The sequence below is a fragment of the Magnolia sinica genome, chromosome 10, assembly GCF_029962835.1.
Source record: "Magnolia sinica isolate HGM2019 chromosome 10, MsV1, whole genome shotgun sequence".
Lineage (NCBI taxonomy): Eukaryota > Viridiplantae > Streptophyta > Magnoliopsida > Magnoliales > Magnoliaceae > Magnolia > Magnolia sinica.
Window position 1 is genome coordinate 48,876,642 of NC_080582.1, and position 21,330 is coordinate 48,897,971.

General features: G+C 35.8%; 1 protein-coding gene across 4 annotated transcripts in view; it reads left to right on the forward strand.

The window, feature by feature from the left end:
• LOC131258372 (uncharacterized) overlaps positions 1 to 21,330 on the forward strand; it is a 199,496-nt gene that overhangs the window by 43,417 nt on the left and 134,749 nt on the right. For 3 of the 4 annotated variants that reach the window (XM_058259652.1, XM_058259655.1, XM_058259656.1), the window contains exons 3-4: positions 11,798 to 11,929; positions 18,955 to 19,032. In XM_058259652.1, the coding sequence (XP_058115635.1) occupies positions 11,798 to 11,929; positions 18,955 to 19,032 (210 nt within the window). The remainder of the gene's footprint in view (positions 1 to 11,797; positions 11,930 to 18,954; positions 19,033 to 21,330) is intronic. The other variant, XM_058259654.1, reaches the window with a different exon arrangement.

The window sequence follows — 21,330 nt, forward strand, 5'->3', positions numbered from 1 at the left end:
TTATCAGGTTTGATACGTTCTGCATTCTTAAGTTCCATAGCCTCGACTTTCCTTGTAAGATTGGCCACCCTTGCACTCATATCATCTTCCTCTTTCAAAATATAAATTCCTCAACTTTCCTTTGATTGAGTAGGCTTAGAAGTGATGGGTCTTGGGGTGGTATCCAATGATTGCTTGTTTTTTACCAATTGATCAAGGTAATCCCACACATTATTGGCCTCCTTGTTCATGAATTCACCATTAGACATCATTTCTATGAACTGGCGCATGGGTGAAGTCAATCCGTTATAAAAAAAACTTATTGTTTGCCATATTTCGTAGCCATGATGTGGACACGAATTCGTGAGATCCTTGAACCTTTTCTAGCATTAGAAGAAGGTTTTTTCCTCTTTCTGGGTGAAGTTCATGATTGCCTTCTTTAAAGTGTTAGTTTTATGAATTGAGAAAAACTTTTTGAGAAATTCCCGAGTCATCTCGGCCCATATGCCGATAGATCTTGTCTTTAAGGAGTGCATCCATGTCTTAGCCTTCCCCTTCAGTGAGAAGGGAAATAATTTTAGTTGCATTGTGTCTTCAGACATATTTGGAAAGTGTTATGTGGCAATTATCTTATCAAACTCTTTAATGTGCAAGTATAGACTTTCAGATTCTAGCCCATGAAACTTAGGAAGGAGTTGTATCACTCCTGGTTTAACATCCACGTTACCTGCATTTAATGGGAATATCATGCAGGAAGATGTACTCACCCCCACCGATTGTAAATAATCTCATAGAGTATGAGGCAAGGGTGCATGATGCACCTCATTCTCATCTTCAACTTTCTCAACTGGATGTTGAGGTTGATTTGCAGCCATAACTTCAATTAATTCAGAGGATCTCAAGTAGTGTCTTATCTGGTGATGGATAGGCAACCCTTCGACTAATCCTCCTTCGCTCAAGAGATGAAGAGTGTTGTCATGAACCCACTTGGGCATGAAACACTTGCAGCCCTTAAATTCTAAATAACTAAAACTTAAGAAAAAGAAAACTAAAATATATAACAAATAAGAAATCTAAAAAGATAAGAGAGATTTGGAGAGAAGTTACGCGATTAAAGTTACTTTGTTAGGATTCTACAAAACAGAAAACAAAGTTTCTAAAAACAATTTCAGAAAATTCTAAAATAAAATACAGTAGAAATTAACCCTAATCTTAACCTAATTCGAATACTAATTAATCTGAGAAAAACGTAACCGAAGTCCCTAACAATGGCGAAAAAACTTGTTCACAACCCTAAGTGTGGGGTCGCAATGTAATAATAACTTGGAGAGACTGAGGTCGAATCCACAGGGACTAAACTTATACATATTCTGAAAATAACTAGAACTAAAACTAAAACAAGATCGAACAAAAATTCTGGAATAGTGGAAAGTAATTGTGAATAAATTATCAATAATCAAAAGGGAACTGGAGTGCTAAGAATCCACTTGTAGCTATCAGGACACTATCTCACTTAATTCAATAAACACCACTGGAGTCGAAGTCCTATCCTATCCAGTTGGAAAATCAGCAATTAAAGCATAATTTGAACTTCTCATTGAATTAGTTCACATATGAAGGAGTGTTGTGATGATTGGTGTTCACTCCCCAAGTATAGGGTTGTGATGTAGTAATAAACTCGGTAAGACCGAGGTCGAATCCATAGGGATTGAAACTTGTACGTTTCCGGAAACTAGGTAGAAATAGAACTAGCCTAAGATGCAATCTAAATCAAATAGAATTTAAGGAATAATTGTGGAATAATTATCTAAAACTTAAGGAATTCAGAGGAAGGAAACTAGGGATTCAGAAGATCCACTTGTAGAGATCAGGGAGATCTTATGCCTGCTTCAAAAATCATGGAAATCAACTAGACTTTTTTTGATATAGTTTTCAAGAGATGACAGGTATATGAATTAGAATGGATTCCATCACCAAACCATGCCCAGGAGACAAAGTAAACAACAGAACTAAACTAATTACCAACCAACCAACAATGTATGAAGTTCAGGAAGGGTACTGTCATCCTACCATGCCCATGGAACAATGATGAACAACAGGGCTTCCTGACTTCATAAACATAAAAAGGGGAAAGAAATACTCAAAGCCATTGCAAACCCATTGTAATTTCAGTCACAACAGTCCGTTAAAGACTAAGAAAAATATTCCTTTAATAATCAACTAAATCAAATTCAGTTTATGAATTTTAAATTAAAGGCACAAAATAGAATCTCCCATCTTGCTACAGGCTTCACCTCTTAGCCCTAGCTAAGAGGTTTAGCCACACATGAATGGGCTGAACCTAAAAAAGAAAAGAAATATAAAGGAAAAGAAAAAGAAACCAAGCTCAGCTCACGTGCACTTAGCAAAGCCTCCCCTGCACTCTCTCACGCTCGGATTACAGCAGCAAAGCCTCTGTTCATCTGCAGCTCTCCCCTTCCTCTCTTCCTCCTTTTTTTTTTCTTCTCTCTCACGTCTTTCTTTTATAAGACCCCCCTAGGTCGGTCCACTGGCAGCGTGGAGAGGTCCAGTCGGAGAAGGACTCTGTGCGCAAAATACCGTCAGCCGCACTCCTTGCGCAGAAAAAAGAAAACTCCTCTGCGTAAATCTTGCTACGCAGTTAAGAAAACAACGCTTTCTACTCCCACTTTTCTTGCTTTCTTTCTAAAAGGAGAACATCCTCTGTGAGATTTTTGGCAGACCTACATGATGAACGGTTCAGATCAACCGTCCGATCGTCCCCAAGAGCGCACAACCCGCCGTGAAAATCGGACAGCGTCCGGCTGCGAAACAGAGTGCGTTACGCACTTACGCTATCTGATGGTGGGGCCCACATAGCTTTTGTTTTAGGAAATCCATGCCGTCCACTGCATTCTGCTCGAAAAACCAGGCGGGAATCACTGTTTTTGGATCAAAATCGATGTGGTCCATGGATGCTTTCATTCAGCCGTTCATCCCACATTTTGGGTAATATTCTCCTGTGTATGCGAGCATAAATCAGGAAAGACCTTATATGTACGGTCGGTTTGACCCTCTGAAACAGATGGACGATCCCGATCATCTTGTTGGTGGCCTATACTAAGATGGCGGACGGACAGTTTGTCCGTCTGTTGTAAACAGACGCGGGCTCTACTGCGTTCGGGCGAAAATTTCGGTCAAACGCACGTTTGACTGTTTCCTTTGCTTGGTGCACTGCGAGTGCACAGCTCCTGTGCACTCCCACGTACGCACGGTGGGTCCCAGCCTCATGCATGTGAGAAATCTGATCCATCCATCCTCTTTTTCATTTAATTTAAGCAGTTGGGACCAAAAATGGAGCATATCCATACATCAGGCGGGACCAAACTCAAGATTTTAGGGCTGATCTGTCCGTTGGGACACTTCCATAGGTACTGAACAGATGAAATTTGACGTGTACGGTTAATTTATGGTCCTCAGGCCACGTATGGAGTTTCGAACTGATCAGATGGTGGGAACCCTATGATCTTGCATTTTGGACACTTTTCAGGCCACTTGAGCTTCAATTTCTCGATTTTCTTGGATCCCTGGCGTGCAAATCTATCGATCTTGGTCTCCTAGGGTCCGTCGCTTGCCTTGGTGACTTGAGATCGTTAAATCCATACTTTTAGTACCCTTTCCCAGTCCAGGCTCGTGTATACGCCTTGCATCACAAACATGATTAAATCAGGCCGATAAACAGTACTATGTTTGTAAATCCTGGCAATAACTAGGGTCTGATATGCAATATTCGACCCTCAATAATTGGATGGGAATTCATCCATCCACCATGCCCAGGAGATAAGGGTGAATCACGAATTTCACTAATTCCACAATCTCAAAACAAAAAAAAAGATATTCAAAGCTATCGCAGCATCTATTATAATTTTAGTCACAATAAACCATAGAAAACTAAAAATATTCCTTAAATTCAAATTAGAAATCAATGAAGTTCAACATAAATAAGAATTAAAGCAAGATAAACATCCCAACACGCTACAAGCTTCACCTCTTAGCCTTAGCTAAGAGATTAGCCATCCAAAGACATGATTGAAACCAAAACTCTTAAATAAAACATAAAAACTAACTAGAAGAAGAAGATTGGGGAAGAGGAAGGACTCTTTGAAGTTCTCCAACAATTTGCTCCACTCTTCCAACACTAATTCGTCTTTAGAACTCCTTAAAGAATCCATATTTATAAGCTTTGCTTGTACCGACTTTGAAACTGCCTCAAATTTACGCAGCAGAGTTACGCTTTGGTTGGACCAAAGCCACCTTCAGTCGGACCGAAGTTGAGTTCAAGTTGTGACAGGATTCTATTTTGGTAGTTGCCCGATTTCGGTCATACCGACTTGGGTTTGATCGGACTGAACTTAAGTTTTGGTCGGACCAAATTATCCTTTGGTTGGACTAAATTAACTCCTTTCAGCACATGAGCTTTTTGTAGACTTTCGGTCTCACCGAATCCTTCATTCGGTAGGACTGAACTGGGTTTTGGTCAGACCGAATTATCCTTTGGTCAAACCGAATTAGCTCTGAATTTCATCGTTGGTCACTGGACTGTTTTGAGCGATTTCGATCGGACCGAATTTGTTTGTTTTTCTACTACGAACTTTGTAATCTTCTCCGGTCTTCCTTCATCCATTGTACTTGGTTTTCTTGGATCTTGAGGTCTTGAAATCTTCAATCTTGGTCTCTTAAGATCCACTTCTTACTTTGGTGATTCTTGAGCATCAAATCTATGCTTTTAACATTCTTTTCAATCTAAGCTCTCAAATTCTCATCGCAATACAAACATGTGTAAAATATACCCATTAAGCATTATCATGTTTATAAAACCAAAATATAAACAGGTGAAAATATGCAATATTTGACACAACACTGACCGATCAAGTAATCACTCTGGTCGATGAACTTGGGATTATTCTTCTAGATGAAGCAGAAATACTTGAATAAGAGATATCTCGATTAGCTGAAACTACTCCTGGTCGAGGTACATAAATTCCAATGGCCGACGTCTCCACTCCACTAGTCCCATTGGTTAATGATTTTCATGCATTGTCTTCCTCTAAGGAATTGCTTCTTGTAGAAGGCACATTATCTTTCTTTGATCAAGCCTTCCCATATGACATCATGGTGGTTGAGTCTTCTACACATTCATAAAAAATTTAGTAACTTCATGAAGAATTATAAATTGTAATTTATTCTGGTACTGCTGACATCATTGCATTAGGATCGATCAAGAGACTTAACTTCCTCGTTCACCGATATTAAACTCTTACTCGATTGGAAGAATCCTTGTCGGTCGACCTACCTGCACTTAATGAATTTATAAGCTTGATTTATCAACACCAAGATATACTCGTTGCGATTGACAGACTTCAAGCTTAGCATTTGGCCATCACCCTCAAGATGATCATGATAATAACTACTAGGGAGAAACTTGTAGTATACAATGACCTAAAAGACTTGGATGCATCCTTGACCAATCTAAAGGCTCAAATCTCGATAACGAAAGATAAACTGATATTACAGAAGGAAGAACAAAAATATTTGACCGAGCAGAAATATGGTCACAAGGCTAAAATCAATCAATTGGGTGCCTTTATGCAATAACATACTCCATTAATTTGTGAGATTGCATGCTTGGAAGTCAAAACTAAAGCTTCTCTCCATTGACAGGAACTCAAGTGGTCGAAACTTAAAAAAGCAGTTGCATCTTTCTCATCTTTCAATTTCTGATTGCATTGTACTCATCTTTTATCGGTCTTGTAACTTCTTTATTGTCAATACAATTGACAAGAAAACTTGCTCCTCGTTTGTATTGTTTTTTCTCTGGTACTCAGCCCTTTTTCTCCTGTGTGCATAATTGTATTAATAAGAAGTTATTCATGAGAAGTTGTGTACCTGTTAGTTTCCTCACCCTTAGAAATGTTTTATACAATTAATGAGGCACATGCCTCATCTTCAGGTGTGATTCTTCATCTTATATGCCTATTTAAAGGAATCTCTAGTGTTATTCATCTGCACACCCAAATTTCCTTTCTTCTCATCTTCAAGCATTCTTTCTTTTTATTATGGCTGCTACACCCATGCCCATTGTCCATCGGGCTCAAAGGTTTTTGAGAGAAATCCTTGCTATAAATATAAAAACTTTCCCTTATTCCACCCTTCAATATGACATTTATCCATTCATTCACGACCATCGTTTCACTGCTAGGGATAATGCTCCCTTGATTGAAATTCTGGATGGTTTGATAAAATTCTAGAGCATCGGCGATGCATACTTCATTGCCAGGAAAGATCTGGAAGAAGTTGATGCTCATGTGAATGAGTGTGCTATTATTCATATAGAGGAAAACATACTTTCCGACCAATATGATTAGGCTTGGTACAACCGCATACACTGGACTCAACAACTTTACTTTAACAACGTGATGCTGAGAACTCTGCAAGTTTAACATATAGAAATCATTGACGATCTCCAAGAGATTGAACGAATCGATCCTAGAAGATGTCCAGAATACTCTTAGACACTTTGAACCTCATCAATTCTCAAGTCAACCTCTCCCAAGCTCAGTCGCATGAGAGCAATGAACAGAAGAGAGAACCGGAGCACAAAGCCAATATCATCAGTCGCTACATCAACCAAGTCCTGCGCTTTCTTGGCCGAGTTCAGGAAAGTAGAGAATCCTAGAAGGCTTGAAGGATAATAGTTGAACTCGTAAGAGAACACACTATTAAAGAATTTGATAAGAGGAGCTCTCCAATCATCGTCACTTACCTCGACCAGGAAAACTTCGTTAGTTGATTTCCACTAAAAAGTTGAGGATAATGACTTCCTTTGAACATTCACCATTCTTTCTTTAAATCCTTATGCGATTTAAAACCCTAATGTTAATTGTGCTATTTTATTGGCATCGGTATTATTTTCTCAAGTTATGTGTTTTAACTCGACTTCATCAAATCTACTTAGCAGCTATATCGCCAACATGTAATAGACTTTAAAGTCGTACTTGAACAGTTAAACAAATCAATGAGCTAGTTTATTATTAACAAAGAATCACCCATAATTAATATCTCCTTTGCTCTTAAATTGGTCAACAATTCTAGACCAATTATCAAAGCTTCGTATTTAGCTTGATTATTGGTACAATTAAATTCAAGTTGGAACAAAAATTCTTATTTTCTACCAACTAAATTGATCAGAATGATCCTTGCTCCCGATCCTATGTTGGTCCTTGAACCATCAAATATTAGTTTTCAGGGTGACTGATAAACCACATACAAGTCTTAGGCCTCTAAAGGAAGTCGACCTTCTATATCTGAAGGATGATTGACTAGAAAATCTACTATGGCTTGTCCTTTTAGAGCCCTTTATGACACATAGACTAAATCAAACTCGGATAATGCGAGAATTCACTTGTCAATTCGAAAATTCAAAATTGGCCGATTTAATATATATTATTATATCAGTTATTACAATTACGTTGGTTGTTTGGACTAACAAATAATGTTATAATTTTATTGCCGCAAAATACAATGATAAACACAACTTTTTCATAGTAGAATACCTCTTCTTGGTATCTAAAAATGTTTGTTTAAGATAATAAACCATACGCTCTTTTCGGGCATCGTCGTCTTGCTCTAATAAAGCTCCAATCGACTCTACCAAAGCTGAGATATACAACTTTAGTGGTCGACCCTTTACTAATGGCATTAACATTGGTGGCTTAGAAAAATACTCTTTAATGCCATCGAAAGTTAATTGATCCTTTGCCTCCCATTTAAACTTATCCCCTTGTTTTAGCTTCAACAAAGAAAGAAACACGTTAGTTTTTCCAACATAATTAGATATAAATTGTCGCATAAAATTAACCTTGTCAAGAAATCTTTATAATTCAGTTTTAATTCGCGGCAGCCGAGCTTCTATTATTACTCGTGCCTTATGCTGATCAATCTCAATTCCAATCTGATGTACCATAAAATCGAGAAAATTTCTGACCAATACACCAAAAGCATATTTTAGAGGGTTCATTTTCAATTTACAAATCCTTATTCTCTCGAATAACTTTCGTGAATGGTTGATATGCTCGGTCAAGCTGATTGATTTGACCACTATATCATCAATATGATTTTTTATGAATTGGCTAATCATATCATGTAAAATGCTGTTCATGGCTTTAGCATTTTAAGCCCAAAAGGCATTACAACCCAGCAAAACATACCTAAAGGACTAGGATATTTAAGGATTGTCTTTGAGAAATCATCTACTATAATATTTATTTGATTATATCCTAAATGACTATTCATAAAGGATACGATACCATTTGATGCCTAGCTGATCGATTGATCAGTTGATCGCCCATAAGCATGGGATACTTGTCCCTTGGTTTGGCTCGATTTAAATTTTAAAAATCAATGCACATTATGAGCTTAATGATTTTCTTAATAACTGGTACTATTTTCTTAATAACTGATTAGTTGATTGCCCATAAGCATGGGAGTTGTAAAGATTTATGAATTCCATTTCAATAAACTTCTTTCGAAGCTTGAATTCCAGTCCATCTTGAGTCAACTGGACAAATTATGCATCGGTCATAACTACCTTGAATTGGCTTTTTGCTCTTTTAAACCGAACAATATAATTCTCGAACAACCTAGTTATTGTTGAAAACAAGTAAGATCGACCATGTAAATTTCTTTATTATTATAAAAGAACTAAGTATGAATTTTTTTCTTCTATTTCTTATCAATTTTGTATGGAATTTGATAGCAAATTAGAATACTAAGTAAAGGCTAACCCAGTGAGTGAATGACCAAATAACTATAATTTATAATACTCATTATTGGCTAATTCTCTATATTGTATGGTAAATCGACTTATGTGTTCAATATTACATTGACCCTTATCACTTGTAAATAATGTAAAGTCAGGTCGATAGTTCCTTGACAATGGATATTGCAGATCAATCCAATTAGGATATGACTTATGATAAACCGGAGTAATGGTTCAGTCGAGAACTTAGCCTTCTACTTCGTAAACTAGTTGAATAATTTCATTACGCTCCCAATATTGTTGTGCAACAACTGGAGGTACTTCAGGGCCATCTTGATATTGTTCTTCATTATACGATTGAATTCTAAGAAAGGGTTGCCCTCTAGGTATCTATTAATTCCTGACTTTATGAATCATATTCCTATTTTCACGTCCAGGACATCTGAAATCTACCGATGGTGGTGAATTTCACATGTCTTGGACATGAATACATTCAGGACATTTGAAACCTATCGGTATTAGTGAATTTTGCATATCTTGGATTGGACTAAGGATAGGAATAGGTCGTGTGTTTTGCTATAATGGAAGTGCCTGTGCCATCGGTTGGATTGGTGGTACAGGTGCTCGATTTTTAACAGAATTTGCATCGGTCTATTGCTGAGGTGCAACAAGTGCTCTATCAATGAATAAAGTCACCAATTGATTCATGCAATCGGTGTGGCCGACTATCCACCTATTGAAAGCTTTAGTTTGAATTCGCAAGTGTTTTTTCTGAACTCGCGATAGTTCTGCGATGTGTTAAATCCCCATTTGCATATCAACCATCTCAGCTAACATAATCTCAAGAGGTTCAACCCGAGAGGTCGATAGTCTATCTAGATTTGGAGGAACATGCACCAAACTATGTGGTGGATATTCTTGCTTGGGCACTTGTTAGACTTGAGCCTCCTCCTCATGAGCAGGAGGCTTGTTAGCCACAATAACGACTATTGAAGTATTATGTCCACCCCTTTAGCTGATGATTCTGAATGATTACTGCACCGATAAATATACTTGTATCAGCCAAATGTTATAATAACCAGGTAATTTGTAGTCACACCGGGTGTGCCAAAAATTGTTGGTTGCTCGGTTTATTTTCTATTGTATGTGCATACTAGAATCGATACAACGGATCGATCTAAACCGATTAACTTTGACCCTAATTGCCAAAATAAGCAGATACATCCAATATAAACATATATGACCAGATTATGAGAAGTTTGGTCCCTTACTCAACAACTTATAGAAGTTTATAACTATCAGACAATAATCAGAGGGTAAGGTTCTTCCTCTAAAGATGGGTTACTTTGTGCCTTCTAAAAGAAATGACTTTCAGAATACCAGTACAAACCAAACAAAAGAAAAACTCACAATCGGTCACTAGGAGGAACTGCAAGAATGCATCTCTTGAAAGAATTTCTTGATATTGGATAAAGAACAAATCCAATGTATGAGCGTAGACTTGGATTACAACAAAAGATTACGTATAAGAATCATCACTACTCTGATGAAAAGCTGAGATAACAGATAAATTGATAAATTTAATTGGTTGTTATAGTTGATTTCTTTTTTGAGATTTTGAGATATCTTACTTCGCTGACTTCCTCTGTCTTCCTCTGTTATTAATGAAGTTTTGTTGCATCTTTTTCTTTCAGATCCTTCCTCTAGTATTGAAAAGGTTGTAACAGTCCAAAAGCCTTTTTAGATTATTCTCTTTTATAGATTATTCTTTTAGTACATTTCTCTTTACGTAGCCTTGGTCGCCTTTTATATCTTAAAAAACTCAACCGTGTTTCTTATATATCAACCACAACACTCCGTCAACCATCCATGGACATGTAGAAATAGATTTATGCCGGCCGTGATGCTGTGAAAAGTGCTCTAAATCTTTGAAATTGTTAAAGATCTTTTTATACACTTCCTATTACTCATGCAATGCCGTCGCACTTTTATTGGCTTTCTCATAATAGCCAAGAATAGGGTCCATTAGCTACACACATGCAAACAGAGAAAGAGATGTTCCATTGCTCTCAAACCGCTACAAATTATAGTACACCTAGTTGCATCAATTCACTTGGACAGTCCATTCGGTTGATTTGAACGGTCTGTTAGGTCCAAAAGAAATTTCACAGGTATCATGCAAAATATTAATGATTGACGATATAATCCATCTTTGATTGTGGCCTTATTTTCCACAACAATCCATTTTCAAATGCATGGATAGGATGGTTTCAATTTCCTAACAGAGGTAATTCTTTAGAAGCCATAACAGGCCCCAATAAATTAGATAGATTAAATTGTTGATTTGATCTACTTTGTTGTAATTATCTGGACGTTCATTCTAAAGACTATTGATGAATGGTTCATATTTGTCATATTGGTGTGGCTTTTGCGTGAAGGCTGATGAAATGTGTGCTAAACCTAACAAAATGGTCACCCACGAGTAGTGCTCGTAGAAGACCTTACATGCACTTACTATAAGGTCAAGCTCGGTGGACCCCTATGATGTGTCGGAAATCCACCCGGCCCATCAGATGCATCTCCCCTCATTGTTCCTGGAGCCCAAAATCTAGAGTGATCCATGACTTACGTGGAGCGAACCATAGTAAAAATATAGAGTCAACTTCAATCCATTAAAACCTTTCTGATTGTCTGTGGGGCCCGCTAAAATTTGGTTGAGTGATATGACCCATCCATTGTGTACATCCACCTAGATGAGTGGTTCGACCAAATTTCAGGCCAATAAAAAACACAGTGGACCCCTTGAAATGGTTTAAGATGTTTTATATATGATTTTGCACTGCTCCAAATGATGTGGCCCACTTGAATTTGGATAAAGCTGTTTTTTTTTTTTTTGGATATCCCTGGCTTAGGAGTGGTGATAGTACTAAGTGCATTGTTCAGATACGTATGCATGAAATATTATTTAACTAACATAAGTATAAATTTGATTTTTCTTTACAGGTATGATTGATCCACTGAATTTCGAGGTCAAGACGTCCAAGGATCTAAATTTCAAAAGTCCTATTGTACCAGAGAATTATAAAACTTGCATTGACTTCCTGAAGCTATTGGAAAATACAATCAGGATCATTGGTAATAATTTTCTTATCTTCTTTTCTTATTTTTTTTTTAAAATTTTAAATTATTTTTTTATCTTTTCATAAACGAGTCACCTTTCCATTATAGCATGGATGAAAATACATCATTTGTATTGCTTGTGGAATTCTTTTCTAACCTAAACATGTCATTTGTGATGATACGGAGGTAATGATAATATGTTATTTTCAAACTTAATGCTAAGAACATAAATTATTGCTCCTTTCAAAAGAATGGTTATGTGTGTGTGTGTGTGTGTGTGTGTGTGTGTAAAGTGAATTAGAATCATATGAGGTGACCCTGTATTAGGGAGATGTGAAAGGAGAAAGAAGAACCTTGATAATCTTCTAGTCAAAATCTATTATGGTCTTAGATCCCAATCCTATTCCACTTTATTTGGATTGTTCACCTACATTTTAGGGTGGTTGGGAGTATGGCTGGTAGATGGGTTGGATTCTCTCTCCTTTTCCTCTTTCGTTTTCTTTCTTTTCCTTTATTTTCTTTTCTCTCTCTCTCTCTCTCTCTCCCTCCAAAGGTTTCGGCAACTCCAACAACTGTCTTTTAATGAGGGAAAGGGGTCTCTTTTTATCAAAGTGTCAGCTAAAGATACTTTGATATTGAGGGTTACTCTTACTCTTGCATTGCGATTGACAATGACGAACCTGATTCTTATAAAGATGCATTAGTCTTCAAATTCAGTTAATTGAATGATTGTCATAGATGAGGAGATTGCCTCAACGAAAAAGAATAAAGTCTAGGAACTTGTAGATCTTTCTTTCAATTACAAAAAAGATACATAACGAATGGGTACCCAAGATAAAAAAGAAAACAAATGGTAGATTGGACAAGTATAAGGAACGGTTGGTTGCTAATTGTTTCACATAGAAAAAAAGGCATTAATTAAGAGGTGACCTTTTCACCCGTTGTAAAATTATTATCAATCCGCATAATCTTGTACATTATTGCGATTTTTAAACTTAGATTTATATAATATGGATATGAAGACCATATTCTTAAATGGTGACTTGGATGAAGATATATATATATATATATATATATATATATATATATATATATATATATATATATATATATATATATATATATATATATATATATATAACAACTTAAGATCAAAAGAGAGAAGATTTATGTATTGCATAAATGTTTAAATCGATATGTTGGGCTAATGCAATCTTCAAGATAGTAGTATATGAGGTTTTACTTTGTAATCACCACTTTTGGATTCACATGACTCAAAAAGATCATGGTATATATATGAAGTGGTATGAAAGATCTTTTTTGATATTATCTCTATTTGTAAACGATATCCTGCTAGCTGGTAATAACATGCAACTCTTGATAATAACTAAATATTGATTTTTTTAAAAAATTTGAGATGAAAGATCTTGGTGAAGCTAACTGTATTCTCAAGGTAAAAATCATCAAGGACTGCCTTAGAAAATTCTTAGGCTTGTTTTAAGCTATCTATATATAGAAGATCTTAAAGCGGTTCAAGATAAAAATAAATAAAAAGACTGTTGAAACCCAGGTGGAGAAAACAACCAAGCTAGATAGGAAATTGTGTCTCCAAATTGAAGCTGAGAAATTGGCTTTGTTCTCAATACCCGAGACTATCTCATTAGCAAGCCTTCAAATATATATTTCTTTATATCACAGGAGCTAAGGACCTAATGCTTTGTTATAAAGGCACAAATCTCAAGTTTAAATGATGTTCAAATGTTGTCTAGGGTAATGACATCGATGAGGAAAAATCGACTTTGGATGTCTTCGCTCAGAGGGGGAGCTATCTCATGGTAGACCAAGAAGCAATCATCCACAACCCTTTTATCTATGAAGGCTGAGTATGTATATTGCATGTTATATTGTAGTTTATGAATGTGTATGGGTTCGTAGATTCTTACTGACTTTGGGTGTTGTACCAAGCGTTCGTAAACCTATAACATTGAGAACAAGTAACACCATGGCCAATGACTTGGCAAATGATCCCAAACACCTTCAAAAGTCCAAGCACATTAAGATTAAGTATCATTACGTCCGTGATCAAGTGAAAAATAAGAAAGTCACCCTCAATTACATTCCCAGCAAGGAGATGATGATTGATCCTGTGATAAAGCCTATTATTAGATATCTATTCTAAGTTCACGTTAGGTAGATGAGATTGAGAAGAGCTTGAGTGATATACTTGTATCATGTACCTTTTTTTTTTTTTTTTTTTTGATTTATGAATAATACATTCTTTTTATTCAGTATTGAACACTAATATTAACTAGGTGTGTAGATAATCAACATTTACCTCGAGATCATTTAAGATCTCTAACTTTGCCGGCTGGCAGCTCACTCACTCACATGAGTTGACCAACCTTGAACGTATAAGAGAGGTGCATTTAGGGTGATTTTCATACAGTAAGGTATGAACCATCCTTTATTATGAATGATAGAGGATGAGGATATGAGTGGCTCATATTCGCCTTTTGTCTTAAAAGGTTGATGACAAGTCTGATTAAGTTGAATAATATAATCATGCCATTACTCTTCATATGGTCAACATCATGGCCTGAATAAAAGCTAGGTCGTGAGGATATGAGATGAGCCATACTTCATTTGAGAAGACTTGCATATTGTAGACCTGTGGCATATATTGTAAGCACGTGTTGAGACCTTTTACCTATAGTTTGCTTTGATTTAATCTAATCATTATAACGTGCGAGTAGCCAATTCCATAGGTGATTATTTGTGTCCTTATCTACTATCCTCTTGTATACAAGCTGATGAGATTGAGTGTTGTTATTTTAGTGTAGGACGATGAAAGACCCTTGATTGGTCCAACTTGGTTACGCTAGGAAAATGTCTTGAGCGATTCCAAATTACATATTTGAGTGGAAAAGATCCTATGATAGCTACACCAAGTTTCTAAAACTATTAATATGTGCTTGAAGATTTATCTGCTGGTAGAATCAAGGTTTTTCTTTTTTAATAGATATTTACAAATATTAATCTTTTTATAAGTATGTGTATGTGTATTATTCTAAAAGGATTCAAATTGATGTATGCGAAAAATAAAGTTTTAAAATAACACGATAAGTTGGATGAGTGCGTATATTGGCCAGGTACTCAAGATCGGGAGTTAACTTCATTCAGTATGGTTATACGGATTACGACAAGTATTATAAAGCTTGGGTTATTGAGTGTTAGGTAGGTAATCATTTAATACTAAAACACTTGTGAGAAGACAACAATGTTTCAGCTAGTCCCACTCCTCTAAATCTTTTGATCCTGATGTTTGATTTTGATTGTTATGAGACAATCTAACGCACAACCTTTTTTGTGTCCATCCCATAACTTGATTAAGTGGAAGATGTTGGACTTGGGCCCGTGGGGTCCACTTGTGGACAACAACTAGTGAGTGGGTTCCACAAGAGTTTCCTTCCTTATCCGCGTTTTCTTGTAGTGATTTAAAAATGAATTTCAAATTTAATTTTAAACTTAGAATAGATAAGGAGATCAAATGAGACCGGATAACCTCCAGCTTCATCCAAACGTCTGATGCTTCCCTGTAAATAACATATCGTGCATGTCCATCCTACCTGTCCCTTACACAATCTAAACCTACTACCATAGTGGTTAGGAAGACCACTAGACATGTACCGTTCATCTTCGGCTTTCGTAAAGGTTCCAAATCATATAGACCATCTTATCTCATCGGCTCACTCTTTAAAGTCAATTTTCAATGGTATTAAAGCGACTCAATGGTGGATTTTTGATATGATGTTGAATGAATCATATTAAGGTTTATTAATAAATATGAAATTTTATTATTTTTTAGCCCTTTTATTTTATTAAATATATCTATCATCTGTGTCTAATTAATCCCATTTTCATTATTCCTCTTTTGTACATCAATTTAAAGGACACACACACACATAAAGGAGATTAATTAGACACAGAGAGTCACAGGTATCTAAATAGAATTTAAATAACTATAGAGAACATGAAGGTTTTTACTTATAAAAGTAAAACCCTTGTTTTAAAGGAATATATATATATATATATATATATATATATATATATATATATATATATATATATATATATATAGACACTGGTGATCAATGTATTTAATAAAATAAAAGCATTAATAGAAAAATAATAAAATATCAATTTTATTAATAAATACCTACTTACCTCAATACAATCTATTTAGCGTTAAATTGGAGGTATGCCTCTAAGTAGCTTTGATACCACTCAAAGTTGGCCTGGAAGAGTGGGTTCGTAAGATCAGACGGTTTACACGATTTGGAACCATCGCAAAAGTTGAAGATGAATGACATATGTCCAGTTGTCTACTTTACCATTATAGGAGTACAGAGGTCTAATCACCCTTCAAATTTTATGGTTAAGATGGACCTGGATTATGATCAACGGTTTAAATCATGTAAAGGATGGGTAGGATGGATATAAATGATATATTATTTACTGTCTTTATTATTATTATTTTTAATCTCTGGACTGTCATAATTATAGGATGCTTTTCAGGAGAGAACCCATTCCCATTTTGCTGGGAAGCTTTGGGATTTTGGCTTAAGATTATTCAGTCTCATCCAATCTCTTTATCCAATCTAAGCTTAAAGTTAAATTTAAAATTCAACTTTAAACCACCCAGAAAAAACGTGGATAAAGAAAGGAGAGAAAATCTCGTGGAACCCACCTCATGGGCCCAGTCCAATGCAAAGCTAGCTTATCCTACATTCAACACTTGAAATAATGTCCATAGTCCATTGATGAGTAGGCATTGCGCTGAATGATTGATTTCTAACATTTGTTCGGTGGAAGGTTTTAGGTGGCCCAAATATTTCCACCACAGATGTGGAACCTTCCACCTTAGAGACAAAATTGGTATAGCTTCAAGAATCATACGAGGATGACTTGTTTTTCTTACATCTATTCGGCATTGAGGATCCTATCATGTTTTCCCCTCCAAATATAACAAGCCATGACAAGGAAACTGACCTTAGAAATTATCCTCGAAATAAACGAGACAGGAAATAGTAGTAGCAATGAAGGCCATTTGACTGATCGTGTAGCTCGCCTTTCTTCATTAATGAAACAAATTGATTCTCTTAAAAAAAAAAAAGGCTATTTGACTGATTATGTATCACAATTTAACCTGTGGAGGTCTTTTTGCTGTTAAACATGGTGGAAGATAATAATGTGTATTGAAGTAGTATGAACGATTGCATTTTGATTATTTTTTTTTTCCTTTGTCAACAAGTATAATATATATATATATATATATATATATATATATTAATAATAATAATAATTATTATTATTATTTTTTAAAACCAAAAAAAATCCATTCCACCAAAAATTTATAGCCAAACAGGAGTGTCCCAACAAAAAGGGGCGGATCACTCCCACCATATACCCCAGACTGCACAAGAACTGCCTGAGAAAGGAAGAAAGAATGAAAAACAGGAAGCAAGGATAAACCCCCAGCCACTGATGCCTCATGTTCCCAATGCCGATCTTATCAGTGAGAAGGAAACCACGCACAAGTCTCGGAAGGGCAGCGCGAGTATCATACAATTTATTTGGGCATCCTTCACTAGCTAAACGGGCTAAAGCATCTGCAACTGAGTTTCCTTCCCGATATATATATATATATATTTGTCATTTTTACCAATGATTTCTTGTATTTGTCATTTTTACCAATGATTTCTTGCTTTTTTTTTTTTTTTTTCAATATAGAGTGTCATTAGTTTCTAGATACTTTGGTGAGAGCTGAGATTCGAACATTTGGTATCAAAACAATAGCGCAGTAGGGGTTGGATGCTTCCACTGCAAAAATAAATAAATAATAATAATAATAACATAAGAGAGAGAAAAGAGAAAAGAAAAGCGAAAAAAAGTATATTGTGCACCACTGGTCACCAGGCAAAATGCCTTTTGTCCAGATAGCTAAAAGGGAAGTGTATTGATTTTTGGTTACTGTTCTTTGTATTTATCGTGTTAATAATCCCTTATTTTTACAAAAGACAAATTGATTCACAGATTATGGTTGGTTTCCATCTTCCCCAAGAATTTAATTCCCCAACTTTTCTAAAAAAAATATATCGTTTTGCCAGGGAATCCGAATCTTGGAGAATGAAAATAGAATTTTAGACTTTTCCCAACTTTCTTAGGAAACCCAGTCTACCAGCCAAACAAAATTTAGTCATCCCATGAAAAATACCAGGCTTACTCTAACATTTCAAAAAAAAAAAAAAAACATACAACCAGTGAATGAATTATATGCTGAAGATTAAACCTTTGTGTTGTTTGTTTCCACCATTCAGTTTTCAGAAAAGTTTTAGTTACCTTTCAAAAAATAAAAAAACGTCAAATTCTTTTTTTTTTAATAGGAAAGAAAAGTATTATTAGAGAAGAAGAGAAAACTGTACAACAGCCTTACATTCAGGTAGACCCTCACCCCTAAAACTTTGGGGACTGCATATAATATATTCTAAAAAGAAAAACACTAGCCCGATCTAATATTACCCACACCAACATGATTAAGAAAGAGACACCCTCAAATCCGCGGAATGAACGATTTGCTTAGTTTGAATCTCACCAACCCTTCCCTGCAGGTAGATTAATCGACATAAAGTCTTGATTGAAATATTACGCTTACTGTGGACCAAGAGCATTTATGACAATCTCTCCTCATCCAATAATCATGGGATTAGAATCTCAATGTGCTCTTCAAAATTTTCATTTCTATTTGAAATGCTAAACACATTATTTCACTGTAAATTAGACCAACCTGATTAAGTAATCCATCTTAATATTAGATCATTTCTCTCCCTAGATGGGCTCTAATGTCCAAAACAAATGTATTGTTAAAATGGATGACTAAATGCTGGCCTATGAAACCACTCATTATCGTTTTAAACAAATCAAAGTTTTACACAAAATACATTATTCTGATAATACACTAACAAAAATATTTTGTTAATTAGTTGCAAACTTAATGCCATGGAGTACTCGCAAGAAAGTGACGGAAGAAAACGGGCCTGATGCTACTCGTAGATGTGCAGGTGAGTGTGATCTGCATCTCTTTCTTTATTGTATGTAAATAGAATATATTCTACTTAGGATACATGACGCATGCTGCAAATAAAAGAAAATTTTGGGAAAATGGAAAACTATAGGAAAATAGTATGTCACTTTGAATTTTGGATTGATGGAATCCAGCAAGTTTGCTTTTTCTATTTACTCCATCCATTTAAGGACTAGATAAGAGGCGGCTAGGAATGCTTATGCCGTGTAATTTTTCCGTCGTATGTCCTCTGCGTTTCTCCATAGTCTGACCCCAGATGGATGATCAAGATTCACCATTGCTTCACATTCACTTCACGACTAGATAGAGTTTGCCTCACCGTTATATTATTCTTAATATCGAGTAGAGAAGTGCTTTAGTGCTCTCATAGCACAATTAATTAACAGTGCTCTAGTTGCATTTGGACACTCAGGTCCATTCAATTGATTCGAGCCCTCCATTAAGTTTAGAACACATTTCGTGGACTACCATGATAAAAATCACACTGACCGGATGATCTGATATGTCATTAATAAGGCCATTTCCTTTTAGCTATCCTTTTCTCAAGGCATGGATGGGATGGTTGCAATTGCCTAACAAAAGTGATTCTTTAGAATCATAAGCAATCCATGATGGTCCATAACAAATAGATGAATTAAACTGCACATTGACCTACTTTTGTGCAAATGATCTTGATTGTCCATTTTAAGGCCATTCATCTTATTGTTATTAGATCAGTGAGATATCCTCATGGTGGTCCACAAATATTCCTTAGACCTAAGAAGTAGTCTATAGCACTACATTGTACTAAGTTTTGAAGACAACTAGGAGTTTGCCTGCATCGTTATACTTTTACGTAAAGTTACTCTCATTTCTTGTTGAGGATCGTACGGAAGTAAACCTAAATTCAATCAAATAAGATGAAATCAAGTGCAAACAAAACATGCAGAGAATACACTAGTTTTACATGGAAAAACTCTCATGATAAAAAAAACCATGGCACGATACAAGAGATGGATGAATTTACCAATCTGAACAACCCCAAAACCCTTCTTCAAAACCCTAGCTTTGCTCCAGAACCCTTAGGAATGTCTAAGAAATCACTTGGAATCCCCTAATTCTGATTACACCCAATATATATACTATCACAATCGGAGCATGAAACAATTCACATACTTATGTAGTTCCGCGCATGCCGTCAATAGGACCTTCGATGACATTGACAGCCATCGAAGACCAGTCGATGACATTGAAGCTACCTTCATTGGCATCAAATAACATCTCCAAAATTATCCAGCGAGCAACTGAGATTTTTTTTTTTGAATTCTTGATAGCATCGAGCGGTCTGTTGATGGCATCGCCAGACCTTGTTATAGATAAATTTAAAACATTTGATAATAATCTCTACCATGTCTTCAATCTTCATGATCCATTACTTTGCTGCCATCATAATATTTAATCACCTTCTATCATAACTTCATCATCTCTTCTCGTGTACAGTCTATCTTCATTAAGCCTTCGCTAACCTCAGAGAAGTCGCATAAAATTTGAAGTTATCTGTAGGAACCACACACGTGAGTATGTCAATCGGATTCATGCTTATATGGATCTTCTCTAGGGTCACGCCTCTTTTCTCAAGCACTTGTCAGATAAAATGATGAAGAACATAAATATATTGAGTACATGAGTAATAAATAGAGTTCTTTGTCAAATTAATCATGCTTTTGCTGTCACAATTAACTGGCATGACCTCCTATTGAAGCCCAAGATGATTTATAATACCTCTCAACCAAACACTTTTGAACACTTTTATCACTGCCTTATACTCGGCTTTGGTTGTGGAAAGTGCTACCACATACTAAAGATTTGACATCTAATTAATCACACCGCCCGCTAGAACAAACGATTACCCAGGAGTTGACCTTCTGTTATCCATATTACATGCATAATCGTAATCCACATAACATATCAACTTGTCTTCTGATTGTTCAAACATCAAGACATAGTCCACTGTACCTTATATATATTGAAATACCATTTCACTGCCTTCCTATATTACTTACTGAGGTTAGCCATGTATCTGCTCATAACACCCACTGTATGTGAAATATCTGATCTCGTAAAGATTGACATAAATCAAATTGCTAATGATGCACGAATATGGCATACGAGACATCACTTGCTTTTCTTCATCACTAGTAGTACATTATTTGAAAAAAGAAAAACTAAAGTGAGCAACATAGGGTGTGTTAACTGATTTCACCTTGTCCATACTGAACTTAACCAATACCTTCTT